The 15,188-nt window shown below is 41.8% G+C and overlaps 1 protein-coding gene across 2 annotated transcripts in view; it reads right to left on the reverse strand.

Moving 5' to 3' along the window:
* Positions 1-15,188, reverse strand: part of LOC137139454 (kelch domain-containing protein 8B-like) — a 135,421-nt gene that overhangs the window by 100,631 nt on the left and 19,602 nt on the right. The window contains exons 2-3 of one of the 2 annotated variants that reach the window (XM_067526710.1): positions 6,341-6,615; positions 5,252-5,780 (exon numbers count right to left, since the gene is read on the reverse strand). In XM_067526710.1, coding sequence (XP_067382811.1) covers positions 5,252-5,780; positions 6,341-6,361 — 550 coding nt within the window. In that variant the 5' untranslated portion in view covers positions 6,362-6,615. The remainder of the gene's footprint in view (positions 1-5,251; positions 5,781-6,340; positions 6,616-15,188) is intronic. The other variant, XM_067526711.1, reaches the window with a different exon arrangement.

Consider the following 15,188-nt stretch of genomic DNA (forward strand, 5'->3'; position numbering starts at 1 on the left):
ATGCAAAATCCATCACATGGCCACAATGATCCTAAGTGCAGCTTCTTTTCACATCACAGAGAACATTACAGCACCTCCGTTTCCAACAGAGCGAAGAAGACCTTTGCATAATGCATCCAGAAGCTCCAGGAGGCCAGAAAGCAGGTCATCGCAGGTTGTTCAAAGAAAGCAAGCGCCAACTAAAATGAGGAGGTCGTTAGCCGAAGCTCTGGTGAAATATACATATTTAATTCAACTCTAGGAATCAGAGGTGTTAATAAGGCAGATTTGAAAAAATGCCTTCAAAGCCTTTTTCTTCCTCAAATAACCAGTATGTGGTGACTTCCTTGGGATTTGTTCGGAACTGACTTCACACCTTTATTATTGCACAAAAAGACACTCTCCTCCACCACTTTGAAGCCATGACAGCAGGCCTTTATCTTCTTCCTTGTAGAAACCTACTGTATATCTTCCAGGAGCTTGGCAGCCCTGTGGAACAGTAATTGTTCAGTCAGGCAGTGACAGGCAGTGACTGACGAGAGGGCAGTGGTTGCTGGTCACAGATTGAGGGGGAAATGAAAATTGCCCCCATCAGCTCAGTAGGGTTTTGACACTTGTGAGCCCTGGTACAGCAGCTATTAAAAAGTGGCCTCCCAAAGTACCGAAAGCTGGATATGCTGAAGGCCCAGTAGGCATTTTCAAGCATGTTTATGTCAAAGAAAACCAAGAGGCAGGAGAAAAACAAAGACAAGCACAAGATGTATTTCACAGTTAGTGATGCTCTGAGCAAATCCACAGAGATGTGAGGAAAAGGCGACAAGAAAGGGCCAAAAAAAACTCGAGAAAAAACAAAAAGTGAGCCAATGTTTGAACCAAGGCATTGGGTTGTTTGTGTATTTGGGATTAATGATAAAGGGTAAAAAGGCAGGGATCAGGAACTGGATGATAAGAGAGGAAACCCACTCACACAAATGGTGTTCACTCACAGACATGCAGCAAAAGACGCCAGAATTCATATCTTTGAAATGGGTGCTCTGTAGCTAACTTAGGGACACACACACACACACACACACACACACACACACACACACACAGATCTGCACACTGTCTGTGGCTCTGCCTGACACACACAAAAACGCATTTGCAACTAATCTGCTTGCTCTAAAAACAAACACGGAGGTTACACACTTGTTGCCAGGCAACAGAAATGCTCGCTTGATCAGTCGACTTGAAAATGCAGAGAAAATCGGGAGATAGTCAGTAAAAAAAAAAAGCTAGGGGGCGACAGGCGAGAGGAGAGGAGTCATACACATACACACTTTTGCATTATTTAAAACTGCAAGTACATGACACTTTTTTACAAACACAGCGTCTCCGCGTGAATGTGCATCTGACATTCTCACATTTAAAACAATTGTGGTTTCAGCAAGTGAACGTCAGCAAGTGCCAGTTAAGCTAAACTCACCACCACCACAATACCATAATTTCAGCCGTATCACACCAGCCTTCGCTATTCATTTCATTCGCTCCGTCCCCTAAATCCTGAAAAGGCAAACTGAACCTCCATTTTAAAATTATGTGACCGCAAGTAGGAATTCGTCCACATGTGCTGTCTGCCATGACCAGGGTGAAGGCTTGATTTTTCGGAGGCCCGTTCTCTCTGCCAACAGGCGTATTCACTAACAGACTGTAGCTATACATTTAAATGCATTGGCAAATGCATTTAATCTCACACACACATATGTAACTGATAATCAGTTTCACATCTTCATGTGTGGGGTATTGTTTGTGAAATTCTGAGGAAAAATTCTGAATTGATTCCATTGTTGATTAAGGCTGTAACATAACTCTCTGACGTTTTCTCCAAAACATCTAACATCAGCGATCCCTCGGATGAACTCAGAGTAGGGACCTTCTCCTTTTCTTTTTCCATCGACACCATGGTAAAACCACTTGAACCCTGCTCCACAGCTTCTAGCCTTGCTACGCTTCCACCTGGTCTCCTGCACACAAAGTATATCCACCATCTTTCTCAGCCTCATGTCAACTAACTAGTCTCTAGCCTTTCCTGTCATAGTCCCTACTGTCAGTCCTACACTCTTGGCTTTCCTCTTCCTTCTCTGCCTATGAACACGCCTTCCTCCTCTCCTTCTTCAGCTTCAGAGTCATAAACAGAGTTATAGAAGACATAGAGTAATCTGGGCTTTTTGTAAAGAAGGATTCGGAAACATCCTCAGGCTTAAGGCACCGTAAACATTACACCCCAAGTCCATGTCTTCATTCATGTCTTCATGCAAACACATTCATCCTAACAGCTTGGAGACACTGCAGCTACTTACAGTGTGGGTGGTTTGATGGATCGCTGATCTAAAACACATGTTATGTAAATGTGACATCTTTGGTTGGAATCTAGCTGGAGAGCTCTTATAACACATGTAATAACTGTAGCTGTCTTTCACATGATGCTGATCTCTCAGTGTTGAACATGCCAAAACAATAGTAGGGGTTGAAAATTGTCAGTAACAGTGATGCTGCTCACATCCAAAGACATAAGCCTTGGCTTAAGTTAAACCAGTAGCCGTGCTGAACCGAAAAGCATTACACCACACTGTGTGAAAGGCATTTTGAATTTGTACAGCAAAAATGATGATTTAAAATTAAAGCTGTTTGCTTACTTTGCAAACCATAAAAAGCACTTTTATCAAAACCTCTTATCCAGAAGAAGTGAGAGGAGTCTGGAGCATCATTAACTCCACAGCACAGCGCAGCATTGGCTTACGTGGGCCACATTCAAATTGATTCGAAAGAACTATGTGTTAGTTCTTATTCATTCCAAGGACAATTTTTAAAATAAAGTGAGTGAGTTTTTAAAGGCCAACAACTCTAATCGGGCCTGTGCACTTCTGTTAGCCCTACGTCAAATGTGTGCCCTTACGTTTAGACGCAACTAAAGGGGTTTCACAAGATTCAGCTGCAGGTAAACTGTCTGAGATTTGACTGAACACAGACATATGCATTCGGTTAATGTTCTCCAAAATATTTGCTTAAATTATACATCCTATTATTATTTGGCTATTAAGTTGGCTGTCTGATGCAGACATGTTTGCTTAATTAAATATTGCAGTACAACTATTTCACACACAAGTCGGCTGCAGTTTCTTTACAGATTTGAGGGGAGTTCTTCAGAAAACACTGCAGAGCTAATGCAAGATGGTAGCGACGCTGCGAGGCGTCCTGTAGCGCACTGTTTGAGATTAGCATGCATTAATGTATTATAGAGTCACAGAAGACCTCAGTCCTGGATAACTAAAGACTAAAACAGGATGAATGGGGGATTAAAAAAAAAAGAAAGATTGCAATCGAAGTGTATGAAGTGCCCTTCATATATTTCTTTTTATTTAGTTCATATTACAATTACTGAGAGGACCAAATGCACTCTGGCGTATCTCTTTTGCTGCTCTCAGCGACATGAAAACATGAGTATTAAAGCTGTTAATGTTAAGCTTTTCTCTAATGGGGGTTTTTCTGTAATGAGTGTGACGGCGTCCACTTACAGAGGTGTTTTAACTCAAGGGCTCTATAGCAAAACTCTTTGGCTACACTTGTTTCGGCACTGAAAGTACGTCCCGTCTCGGTGCTCGTTCCACCACACCACAGACTGCACCATGACTAAAAGTGGCTGTTCTCCATTTTTCCAGACCAGAGACATGAAACATAAAATATTACACAAGCTTGGCAATTATAAATATATTTAATAAGGACTTAGAACCAGAGCTGCAGAGCCAAGTTTAACTTTTAGGGCAGATAGTTATCCAAAGTCAAAAACAAGCACTTTCTTGATAAGGCATTTAACAACCAGTCAACTGATATTTAATAAAAATTAAAATGTCATGAATAAATTCTTGTGAAACTACGATCAAACTTACACAGTACTTGGAATAAAAATCCACCCACACTCTGTCTCTATTACCATGAAAGGACATTCCTTCGGTTTATCGTGTCTGCACTCTTCAGTATGCAGCCGGACATGTAAACACAGAAGGCTGCTCGGGAGAAGAATTTCAACGAGCGTATCTCACTTTTACTCTCCCTCCCTTTTCTCTGCTTGCAGATTTGTATCAGAGCAATAATTTTTAATCCCTCCGGACGTTTTGGCTACATATCTATTCCAGTCCATTCCCTTGTCTCTTCCTCCCACTCTTCCATTTCCCTCTCTTTTCCATGGTTCTCCTTTGCACGGTGCCAGCATGCATGACCTCGGCAGACTGTAGATGCCTTGGGAGCGAGCATTAAGCCCAGTATGTTTATTCGGTAAAGGTTGACTGTGTGACAAATGGCACTTCCACACAAGCAAGCACACACACACACACACACACACACACACACACACACACACACAAATGACCAAATTGAACCTACTCACCATTAACATAATCAGAATCATGCAACTGTTACTGTGCAGCATTTCCTGAACCTAATCCCAAATTAGACACCAGCCTCATTATTGGTGTGAGCAGCCTTCAATCCCAGCGCCACTAAGCTTTAATCACAAGTAAAAAGCAACTACTTGGGAGAAGTAGCAGCTTTTAGTGTCACACAAAAAATACGTCACGGGGGCGTCCCCCAAAATGAGCGGCTAATTACTTAACTTCCCTACTTCAAACAAGCACAGACAAACTAGTTTGTAGCTGCAGTTGTTGTTTCAAAGGCTTCTAAATATGTCAAAGAAGCTGCAAAATCCACTTCATCCCTTCTTAATGAGCCTTAGAGAAGTTTTTTTGCGTAATTGACGGGGTGAACGCCTGGTCCTGCAGTGATAAATCTGGAAGATGAGTGGAAAAATGAGCTCTCTGCCTGTAACAACGATGGCAGGCTGTGTGTGTGCTGTGTATTTGGCTAATGACAGAACTACATCTGGGTCAGACATCAAAGGAAGCAGGTAATGTAGGCAAACTTTTCTGGCTTTCCAAAAAAAAAGAAAAGAAAGACAAGCAAGTGTTGATATCTTGAACATTTTGAGAGTTCCACTAAGTTTCTGTAGAATCAGAGAGCAGAGTTACATGACGGTATAAATTCAGAAGAAACAAAACTTTTCCTCGGTTCCTCTTGGCATTGCATTGAGGAGCTCCACCAGTGGAGGCCGTCACAGCAGCATCAGATGGAACTTACTGATACAATCAGGCCCAAAGAACATTAATATTCACATTCAATTAACATGCTGTCAATGTTTTATGGACAGTGAGCTTCCGCTCTCAGCACACTATTGTCTTACCTTTCTCCACGGTGGTGACACCCATAGAAGGCTGAGCCAGGCTGGCTTTCGTCTCCCACTTTCCCTCATCAGTGTGGTACATCTCCACAGAGGCGAGGGGGGTCTGCTGTTGATTCATGCCCCCGAGCACCATCACATGGCCCCCGAGCGCCACGGCCGCGGCCCCTGCCCTCGCTGTGGGTAGCGGTGGCAGCTGGCTCCACGTCTGGCTCTCTACATCTAGGACCTCAACGCTGTCCAGGGGCATGCCAGTCTCACTGCAGCCCCCCAGCACGTATAGCAGGCCTTCATGGTAGACGGGAGTGCAGTAAACCCGGCGCTGCGACATGGGGGGGAACTGCTCCCAGTACAGGGACTTGACAGGACTCACCGCCATCTCCTGCACAGGCATGTCTCCAGGACTGAGAGGAGGGGGCGCACCATTACACCCGGCGAGGGAGGATGAAGAGGGTGGAGAAGGAGCAGCACGAGGCGCGAGATGTGGGTGGAGGGAGGCGGCACGCAAAAGTGGAACACAACTGAATGAGACCTGCAGAAACAAGCAGAGACACAAGCTTGTTTCTGTCTGTTTCAGTGACCACCTGAGTGCCTGTGTCCATACGGGGAAAAAGACAAGGTGAGAGATGTACAGATGGAAGGGGGTGCGTTGGGGTGGGGGCGATGAGATGTTAGTGAGTGAAATAGTGGACAGAGTACTGTAAAAGAAGGAGAGGGAATGAAATACTGTCTAACACACTCCTCAGCCAGATGTCACAGCTCCCTGTCTTTTCGAATGTTTTATTCATCCAGCTGTTGGTGTTTTCGAGCAGTGAGGCCAGATGCAATCCAGTCGCCTCTACTCCTTTCTCTTCTGCATCAGTCTCTCCTTCACTGCATCCTGCCCACAGCTTGTTTTACGTAAAGATTTGGGGGGGGGGAAACAATTCTTGAAGAGGGTCTAGCCAAGGCTTAAAGCTTAATCCCACAACACTGTCAAAAGTCAAGAATGGAGAAAGTGAAAATGCAGTGGATCAAAGATCAGGAGACACAGAGTTACAGAGCAATGACCTTCACTAGCGTCCTGATAATCCAAGAGAAAGTCTAGTATACCTTCATACCAAAGGCAATCATTCAGGGCTACTGCTCCCCCTGAGCTGTGACTCCACTTCTATTTCAATCCTTGTGATGAAGCCTCTAATGAACCAAAGTCTTTAAATGAAAACTCTATGGGGGTGTAGTAATTGCAAGACTTTCTTCCATTTAAAAAAAAAAAAGATTTTCTTCCTTTAATTAAACAAATACTCCTTGTTTTAGGACTCTTCTGTGTGCTACAAAGTTTCCCGGTAGCTTTGGGGAGGCCGAGGGTCACATGGCAACACCCAAACCTAGGAGAAAAGACACCGCAGCATGAGAAGTGGAAAACAGAACATAAATTAGGAAACAGTGTTATAATATTAACTTAAAGAAACAAAGACTCAAAAATCTGATGCCATAATCATGCTGACAAATCATTAAACAACCTCAGAATGGAAACTCTGAAGCTCTGTATAAGAGAAACATGGGCCTGCAGATTTGTGTGTCTGAAGGCTTCCCAGATGCCATAAGAGTTATACTCTGAGACCCAGTTTTGCCATTCTGGAAAGTTATTGCAGTTATTTTAATATGCAGTCATAACGGCCTTTGTATGATTTCTTTGATTTGACAACATGCATCTTTAATAACTGAAAATAAACGAAAACTGAAATGAAAATAATTTGTTGGGGTTTTGTGACATCAACACGGTGTCAACACCACGAAATTCACTCACTCCGATTGAATCAGTGGTGCTAAAAGTTCCACATTTTTAATTTTTAATCATGTCTCTTAGCTTGCTGTTATTGATGGTGACTGACAGCTGGTGGCTACTCGGTGCCAACAGAAAAAAAGGGATGGAGCACTCAGTCAATTCAATTTAACTTTATTTCTATAACACCAGAGTCAATGGATCGACCAAATCACAGTACAATGGCAAAGTGGAAAGAGCTCAGAGCAAAACCAAGAAAGAGAATGGTGGATTTTCACAAGTCAGGATCGTATTTTGATGCGATTTTTAAACAACTGCTGATTTCAAGCTAATCACTTTAAACAAGTGGGTTTTACATCACCATGCACTGAAAGGCTGCCGTCAAAGAGCTCCGCTCCAGAATTAAAGCTCGAACAGCTTTAAGCTGAACACACAGACCGGAAAAAGCCTTATAATAATAAAGACTGTGGTCTGTTTGGAGCAGTAAAGCTGAGACATTTCACCCCAAGAACACTGCACCAGCTGTTGAGAATCGGAGTAGTAGCATCATGCTCTGAGGCTGTTTTGCTGCCAGTGGACTTGGTGCATTGCAGAGTGGATGGAATAACAAAGTAGGTGGATCACCTCAGAATTCTTCACCATAATCTCAAACAATCAGTTAGACGGCCGCAACGTGGACACCCTTGGGTGTTCCAGCAGGACAATGGCCCTAAGGACATACAGTATCGAGGACGGCTGTCGAATGGGTAATGCATGTGTGGACTGATGTCATGTCTGTGATGCAAAATCAGCACATATAATTGAAAGAAAAGAGCTGAAACGTCCAACCGTTGTTGTGCCGGAAGCTTGTTGACAGCTGTGTGCTGCGTGGGCAGTTTGGAGCCTGTGCTAAAATGAACTAAGACACACACATAATTGTTGGGGCTTCCTTCTATGCAAGATGTAAATCAATAAATATAAAACACTTTTGATTGTCATAGTAGTTTTTTAATAGTAATATTGAGTATATCACTGATTGTAGAAATATAAGGAACAACATTAGTTAGAAAAAACTTAACTTGGTTCTCTTTCACACGTCTTTCGCGCCTTTTAATCAGTAGACTCCTTATTTACCGTTTCTGTATCCCACTGTCTTCCAGCAGCTGATCCGTGCCCCCTACCACCAGCCTGAGGGCTCCATTACATCATGCTAGAGGGGGGTTCGCTGTTCCTGAGTGAATAATGGAGCTCTTCCATAATTTGGAAATGATCCCCAAGTGGAAGCAAAATCTGATCAACGGTTAATCAATAAAGTGTTTAATTTGAAATTTGCATCTGCAATTTCTTTTCAATAACAACTCCAGGCTGAGTTGGCACGAACGGAGTCAGAACAAGTAAATCCTGTCAGGTCTCGGAAATTATAGCACCAGATTTACAATGCATGTTGTAATCAAACTCACATTTGTACTGTTGAAAGAAACGAGATGTCTGGCTGTGCCCGTGTGTGGCGGTGACACAGCAGGAGGCGAGCGCACAGCAAGCCGAGGATTGACAGGGAAAAGCAATGACATTTAAGAGGTGGGAGGAGAGAAAGAAAGGGAGACGATATATCTCCCTGTTCCTCAGTTTCTCCTCTACTGTCCTCACCTTCCAGCTCACACTATGCAGATATAATACAGTACATTCATAATTTATTATGACTTCTTCCTAGTCCAAATTAGTGGCCGGAGCCCTGTGGACACACTGACCTTTAATAAATGAGAATGAAAATTAAATGAGGACGACAGCAGAGGTCAGTGCCCATAACTGCATGGATGTATGGATGTATTAATGTATGTATGTAAGTGCTGCAGAGTCTCTGCGAGAACTATTCACGGAAAGGTAACATGCCGGAACAAAAGCCCAAGAGACTTGTTGTTTTGTTGTTACTGTGTTCTTACTTTGCCAAAATATCATTGTGGTTTGTTGTAGACCTGACCTTTAATATACAAATCACTTTCATACTACCAAACTTGATGCAACTGTCTGATGACTAGATTTGATAGCTGTGTGGCCGATTGGAAGCCCCTCGCTTTGAATGCAACTTGGCTGGAAATGAAATGCAACACGTGACCTGAATGCATTGTCAGGTGCTCAGTTATGCAGATCGCGTCTTAATTAAGACACGTCATCTCTTTACAATTTGCACCACTCTTATGTAATTAAGTGATGAATCCAACTTGGACCAAACATCTAACAGGAAAAAGAGCATAAATAAATTTGGACAGGAAAATGAAAATAACGAAAGCCCAACATTTGTATCGCTCTAAGAAAAAGCTGTACCGTGATATAACAAAGCGCGGTATATTTTAGTAGCATAACAACTTTTTATCATATTTATAATCACTGCACATCGTGGGATCTGTTTACTGACTGTAGCGTACAACATAAGCAGACACAAATCACTTCTCTCTGAGCTCCTTGTGTGGCATGTGGTGTTACTGAAACAGCATGGTGCTGGCCAAGAAAGCAAAAAAAAAAAAAAAAAAGGCAAATCAAAGATGTGATGCTTTGAAAGTAAATAAACAGCCAGTATAATCCCTTTATGAAAAGTCTCATTTGTAGCATAAATACAAAAAACAAAGACATGAAATGAACTTGTCATTATTATTTGTTCAGCAACTGTTAATAGTCATAATTCGTCCGTGCACAAATAAAAGATTATATCTACAAACAAGGGAAGCAGTTCACACAAGATATCAATGAGTATCATGCACAATTAGTTTGGCAACTGTGGCAACTTTGCCTATTCCCCCTCTGCAGTTTAACATTAATGGAAAAAAATCAAATTATATTCTCACGAATACACCGCTGCCCACAAAGTTGTGATAACATTTTTTTCCTAACTCTTCTCATGAAATTATGGTGACCATGTGATTTATTCTGGATAGGGAAATTATACAAAGTTTCTCCAAACTTTATCGGTCAGTGAAAATGAAACCACAATTAATCTTTGGAAAAAAAGAGCAATGTGTCTGAGAACAAGATTATTCCAACTTTATGGTCGACAGTGTGTATTAGCAGGTGCACATTTGAACAATATTTCATTTTCACATGCAGGCTCGGCATAAAGTCTGGAAAGAAGAAGGTCTAGCTGTACCTGGGATTTATAACAACTTCTCTTAACTTACTGATTATTCCAATCACATTAATAACTGGCTCACACCAGATACTGGCTCCTGACCAATAATTACTATATTTGATATATTGAGTTATTAAACTCCAACAAATTGGATTTAGTGAGCTCACTAGGTAGTCCAGTGTTCAAAACTTCCCCTACCCACACACGTAAAGCTCAGTAATTATGTGGTTGTGTCTTGTGTTGAATTAGTTCTCAAGTGTAAAAATGGCAAGTTGATACTTAGAGCGAGTGTATTTCCTGGAACGATACTTGCCCCTATTCTCGTCTTTGATAGGTGTATTTGTGTGTGTTTGCAATGTTGTGAGGGCTCTGTAGTGACTTGAGTTCCTCTATTATTTATGAAAATTTGTGTGATTTCTGGAGTCGAGCGCAAGTCTGACATAAGTCAGAAATATACATGCCGGGGTGGAATCGTTAAAATATGAGAGGGGTTAAAAAAGAAAATGAAACAAAGAAAATGAAACCCTCTCATGTACATGAGATTGATCCATTTTGAAATGAGGCTGTAACATTACAAAATGTGGAAAAAGGCAACAAACCATGCAGCCACATCACCTTCAAGAAGAAACAAATGACATCAGTCCTCGGTGTGGAGTCTACCAGGAAGACGAGACGACACAACAAACTCAAAGTTATGAAAATGTGTTTGAGTTACTTCACAGTTCATTCCTGGAAAATACCGTCCCATAATACATTCAGTCTTTCTATTTCTTCCCCCAGTGCTCCACTAAATATTCCATAAATAGGTCGACTTAAAGGCCTAAGAGAAAACAAGTTTATAAATTGCCTGTTTTTGAAATACTGTAGGTATTTCATTTGAGGATCTAATTGAGTCATCCATTACATAATACCAGCAGACTAACAGCAGAGTACACACCGTTCTCCCAGTGCTCAGCTGCTACAGATTATTATACGTTCTGGTAATCAGCTGTGGATGGTGCTGTGTCAGAGCATGCATGGCAGACGTGACTATGACCAAGACTCCCTGGGGTGCTGTGTCTCTTATTGCAACACATGCTGACAGCCTTATACAGTGAGCGGACAACACGAGAGTAACGAAATACAGAATCCGCCACCGAGTGGAGGGGAAAATGGATTGTTTTACAACAGAAACATTGAAACCTTGCTATGTATTGCCCATCAGTCGAAAGCCTCGTAAGCCCTTGTCCGTCCTCACTAGCAACAATCTGTGAAAGCTGAAAATGACTAAATTAACCTGACACACCAAACAGCCACATCTGGCTCGTGAGTGTCAGGACAGAGGATGTTCCAATCTACAGTATGTGGTGTGACGCCGAAAAATACAAGTCCTCGCAGAAAATTTGTGACAGTAGGAAGTAATGATTTGATTTGCATTGATTTGAATTGATTTGATGTGATTTGATTTGAGATATGTGTGGGTGAGTCACACTCAGGACCAAAGTGGTGGACTAATAAACAGACCAATCGTAGAGCTACTGTGCGCCACTAGCATGGACAACAACGATTAAAACAGACACAACAACCACCGGTGACACGCTGAAATCCTCCTGGGGATCCTTTTGCTATTTACCTAACAAAGGCATTATGCTGATGTTGCTGATGATGACAATTAAAAGCTGAAAGTGCTGCTTCATAAATGTACTCAAGATTAATTTGAAACACAAAGCCTCTTGTCAGCTTAGTTATTGAGTGGTAAGATTATACAATATGTTCTATATAGACAGCACAGGCTGACTACTGCATTCAGTGGGTAATAAAATAATGTACAGCAGATAATTAGCTGTGCAGCAACTGTATTTAAATGGGTAGGTTTTCTACGTGCTTATGAAGTCAGCTCTCTGAATTTACATCATTTGACACCCAGTAAATCTTTACCAAGTTTATACAGACAAGCCCTTAACTGACATCTATGGCTTGGACTCCTGGCTGCACTGCAGCAGAGTTGTTATCAGTGGAGCATGAATAAGTCACATCTGATTGTAGTCCAGCCTGTGGCCAGCAATGAAGTTAATTAGAATCAGGATGTTTCCACTATGATAACATTTCTGTAATTTGGTGCAGACTAACAGGATTACAGCTGCACCATCAGCCACTTTATAGATGATATAAACAGAGGCACAGAAACACAGGTCAGTTACCATGACCATGAATGAAGGAACCCGCTCTGACCTGTGCAGGAACAGTAGGCGAAACTCACACATTCCTCTTGCTGGCGGCCGCATGTATCTAAATGACAAAAACTGTCATAGACATTGTGTCCTCTTCTTTTCAAAAGTTGAAAAAAAAAATTAAACAACAATAATAAAGAGGAAAAACAAAGAACATTTGGCTCCTGTCAATCATTTTCTTCCTGGAGGCGACCAAGCCCAAAGGATCGGTGATGCAGAGATGCAAAGCAATTTTGCCATAGTGGCCCAACTGTTTAACTACATCTTCCTTATACCCCACGTCACATGTCCATAAAGGATTTTCCCACTGAGAATCCTTACAGAAGTAGCAGAATGACTGTCACCCATTAAGCCCAATATCATTTGGAAATTATTATTATAATTTTTTCCTGTTTCCTGTATATGTGCAAGGAGTGAAAAATGCTTGACTTTAAAAGATACAGAAACATGCAGTCAGTTAGGATAATCATGACTGAAATATGGAAGATGTGGATGTGTTTTCCAGTTTCCAGTTCTGCTTAATAAATTTATGACAACTACAACAACTCACTCAGATTGTAACTTCAAATATTACATGATAACAGGGAAAATACCCGTTTTCAAAGTATCTTATAACTATAAAATCCCGCAGGTAACTTCAGCTGTAAGACCATCTACTTAAAGTAGGTAATGCAGATATGCTCAGTCCCCCTCTAGAAACCCACTGCTGATTTGGTAGAGTTCTGCAATTTACTCAACAAGAACAAATAAAAGTGTTTCTTGCTCTGTCCCAGTCTCTTTTACAATCAAAACACTTCCAGACTTCGCAGAGTAATTGACACAATAACACTGCAAATTTCCCTGTGGCTAACACAAAAACCCTCGCGGACTCAGGTGCACGTTTTCAGGTTAAATGGAAAATGTGTTTTTTCTGTCCCTACATAATGGTAGGTGTTTGCTATGCACTTGCATTTAAAGAATAAATAAAAGGTAGCTGTAAAGGGATTGCAGAGGTGACGCTGAGTGGATGTGGCGGAGGAAGATGCCAACGAGGCCCCGGGGAAAACAACGGCAGAAAGGATCCTGGTTTTGAGATAATGACTGATTATAATTGCTCAAAATCAAAATGCTGGGGAACACTGCTCTGGTTTGATCAGTATCTTCTTTACCCCGAACATGTCTCCAGATTTTATTTCCTCACATTCTAGCAGGAATCAAGGTCATTTTTTAATTAGTGGTGTGACTATCAATCACAGAATAGGTTTTGAGTGACAACTTCAGCACGTACATGCAGCCTCGCCTGCTGACAATAAGTACAGGATGTCACAAATAATTCCAAAATCTCACCTCAAATGTATCTAGTGTTATCAGCCGCTGCGTGTCAACTTGAGGAACAGGCAGCTCGTCAGTTAAAAACACTAACGGAGACAAAGGAACAAAGATTGCTTATTAAAAAAAATAATGCAAATCAGTCTCACAGCAGCCAGGTCTTTTTGTTTTGATAGAGGTACAGTAAAGCAGCATGGGAGCATAGCCTCAAACGTTTCCACTTCAACTTCGCAAAGTTTGCAATTTAGAAACTGGGTCTTAAAAGTAAGTCTTTGGGGTTTCGAGTGAATAAGCCTCATGACCCTTCGGCTCTCCTTTCTGTAGAAAGCCACATAAATTGTCTGGCGGCGACTCCAGCTTTGAAAAAAAGTGTGTGTGTGTGTGTCAGATGATTTTTGACAACAAGCACTTATTTTAAAGTATAATGAGACCTTTACACAGACCTGATGTCACCCTGTCTCGCACTGTGGGAAAAGTCACACATCCAACTCCTTGCAGGAATAATGTTAATGTTTAACAAAGCAGAAATTGAATAACTAAAGAAATCCGGCTGCTTGTACTGTATGTCCATTGTCACTGTTGGATTATCCTTAGACTATAGAAGCCCAGCCCACCGACATGTTGTTTATGTAGTACAACGTTAAAGTGCGACCGGGTTCCACCTGGTCCAGTCCATCCAAAGTGTTAGGATGTGTGCACATGGCAGCTGTGCAGGGAGCAGTAGGGTGGGGGGGCGTAGGACTGTGTGACAGCCAGACACGCCGGTGTGACACAAGATGTTAGAGTGGTAAAAAGCTATTGCTGATTCTTTATAATTTAATGCAAATATCAAACAAAGTTTGTCACTGATGGCCATCTTCAAATCAACCTAGAGCACACGCAAAAATGTGGTATAGCTTCCATAACAAACCAACTATTGCACAAATGGAATCGAGCCAAAGTCAGGCCTGTGTCGTTAGGATAAGGTAGGGGCTCGAGGATTCAGCTGAGCCAAATGTTTAAATCCAAACTAATGTAAAAATAAATGAGGGTGTAGTGTCTCCATTTGAGAGGATAATACTCTTCACGTAAACTTGGCCTCAAAGTTCTCCACAGTCCCAAGGTCACAGCCAGGACAAAAGGATCCTCCTGCAGTCTGTTCCCAGCTGTCAGCACATTTTTACATGAAACAGAACTTGGCAAACTGAAAGGAACTGCTCTATAAAATGCAGCGTGCCATACATGCAATTTCAGCGGCTGGAGTGTGTTTAGCTTTTTGAAGAGGTTTTCGCAACTGAATGTAACATAGGAGAAGCCGGCTTATGGTTTTCAAGAATATCCTGGAGAAAAGAACGACAAAACTGGCCTGTGACACATTCTGACTCTAACTTGTGAGTTCCACACAAAGACACCGCAGTACATGCTGTATGTTGTCGACTCCGTTTTACAGGATGATGTGATAATGTTATGTCTGAATTATGATATTACGCATCTCATTATTGATAAACAAGACTACGCAGACGCGCAGAAGAAACAAAGTGAGTTGAGTCGTCAGCTGACTCACACCAGCAGATCTCA

The sequence above is a fragment of the Channa argus genome, chromosome 13 (genome assembly GCF_033026475.1).
Source record: "Channa argus isolate prfri chromosome 13, Channa argus male v1.0, whole genome shotgun sequence".
NCBI lineage: Eukaryota > Metazoa > Chordata > Actinopteri > Anabantiformes > Channidae > Channa > Channa argus.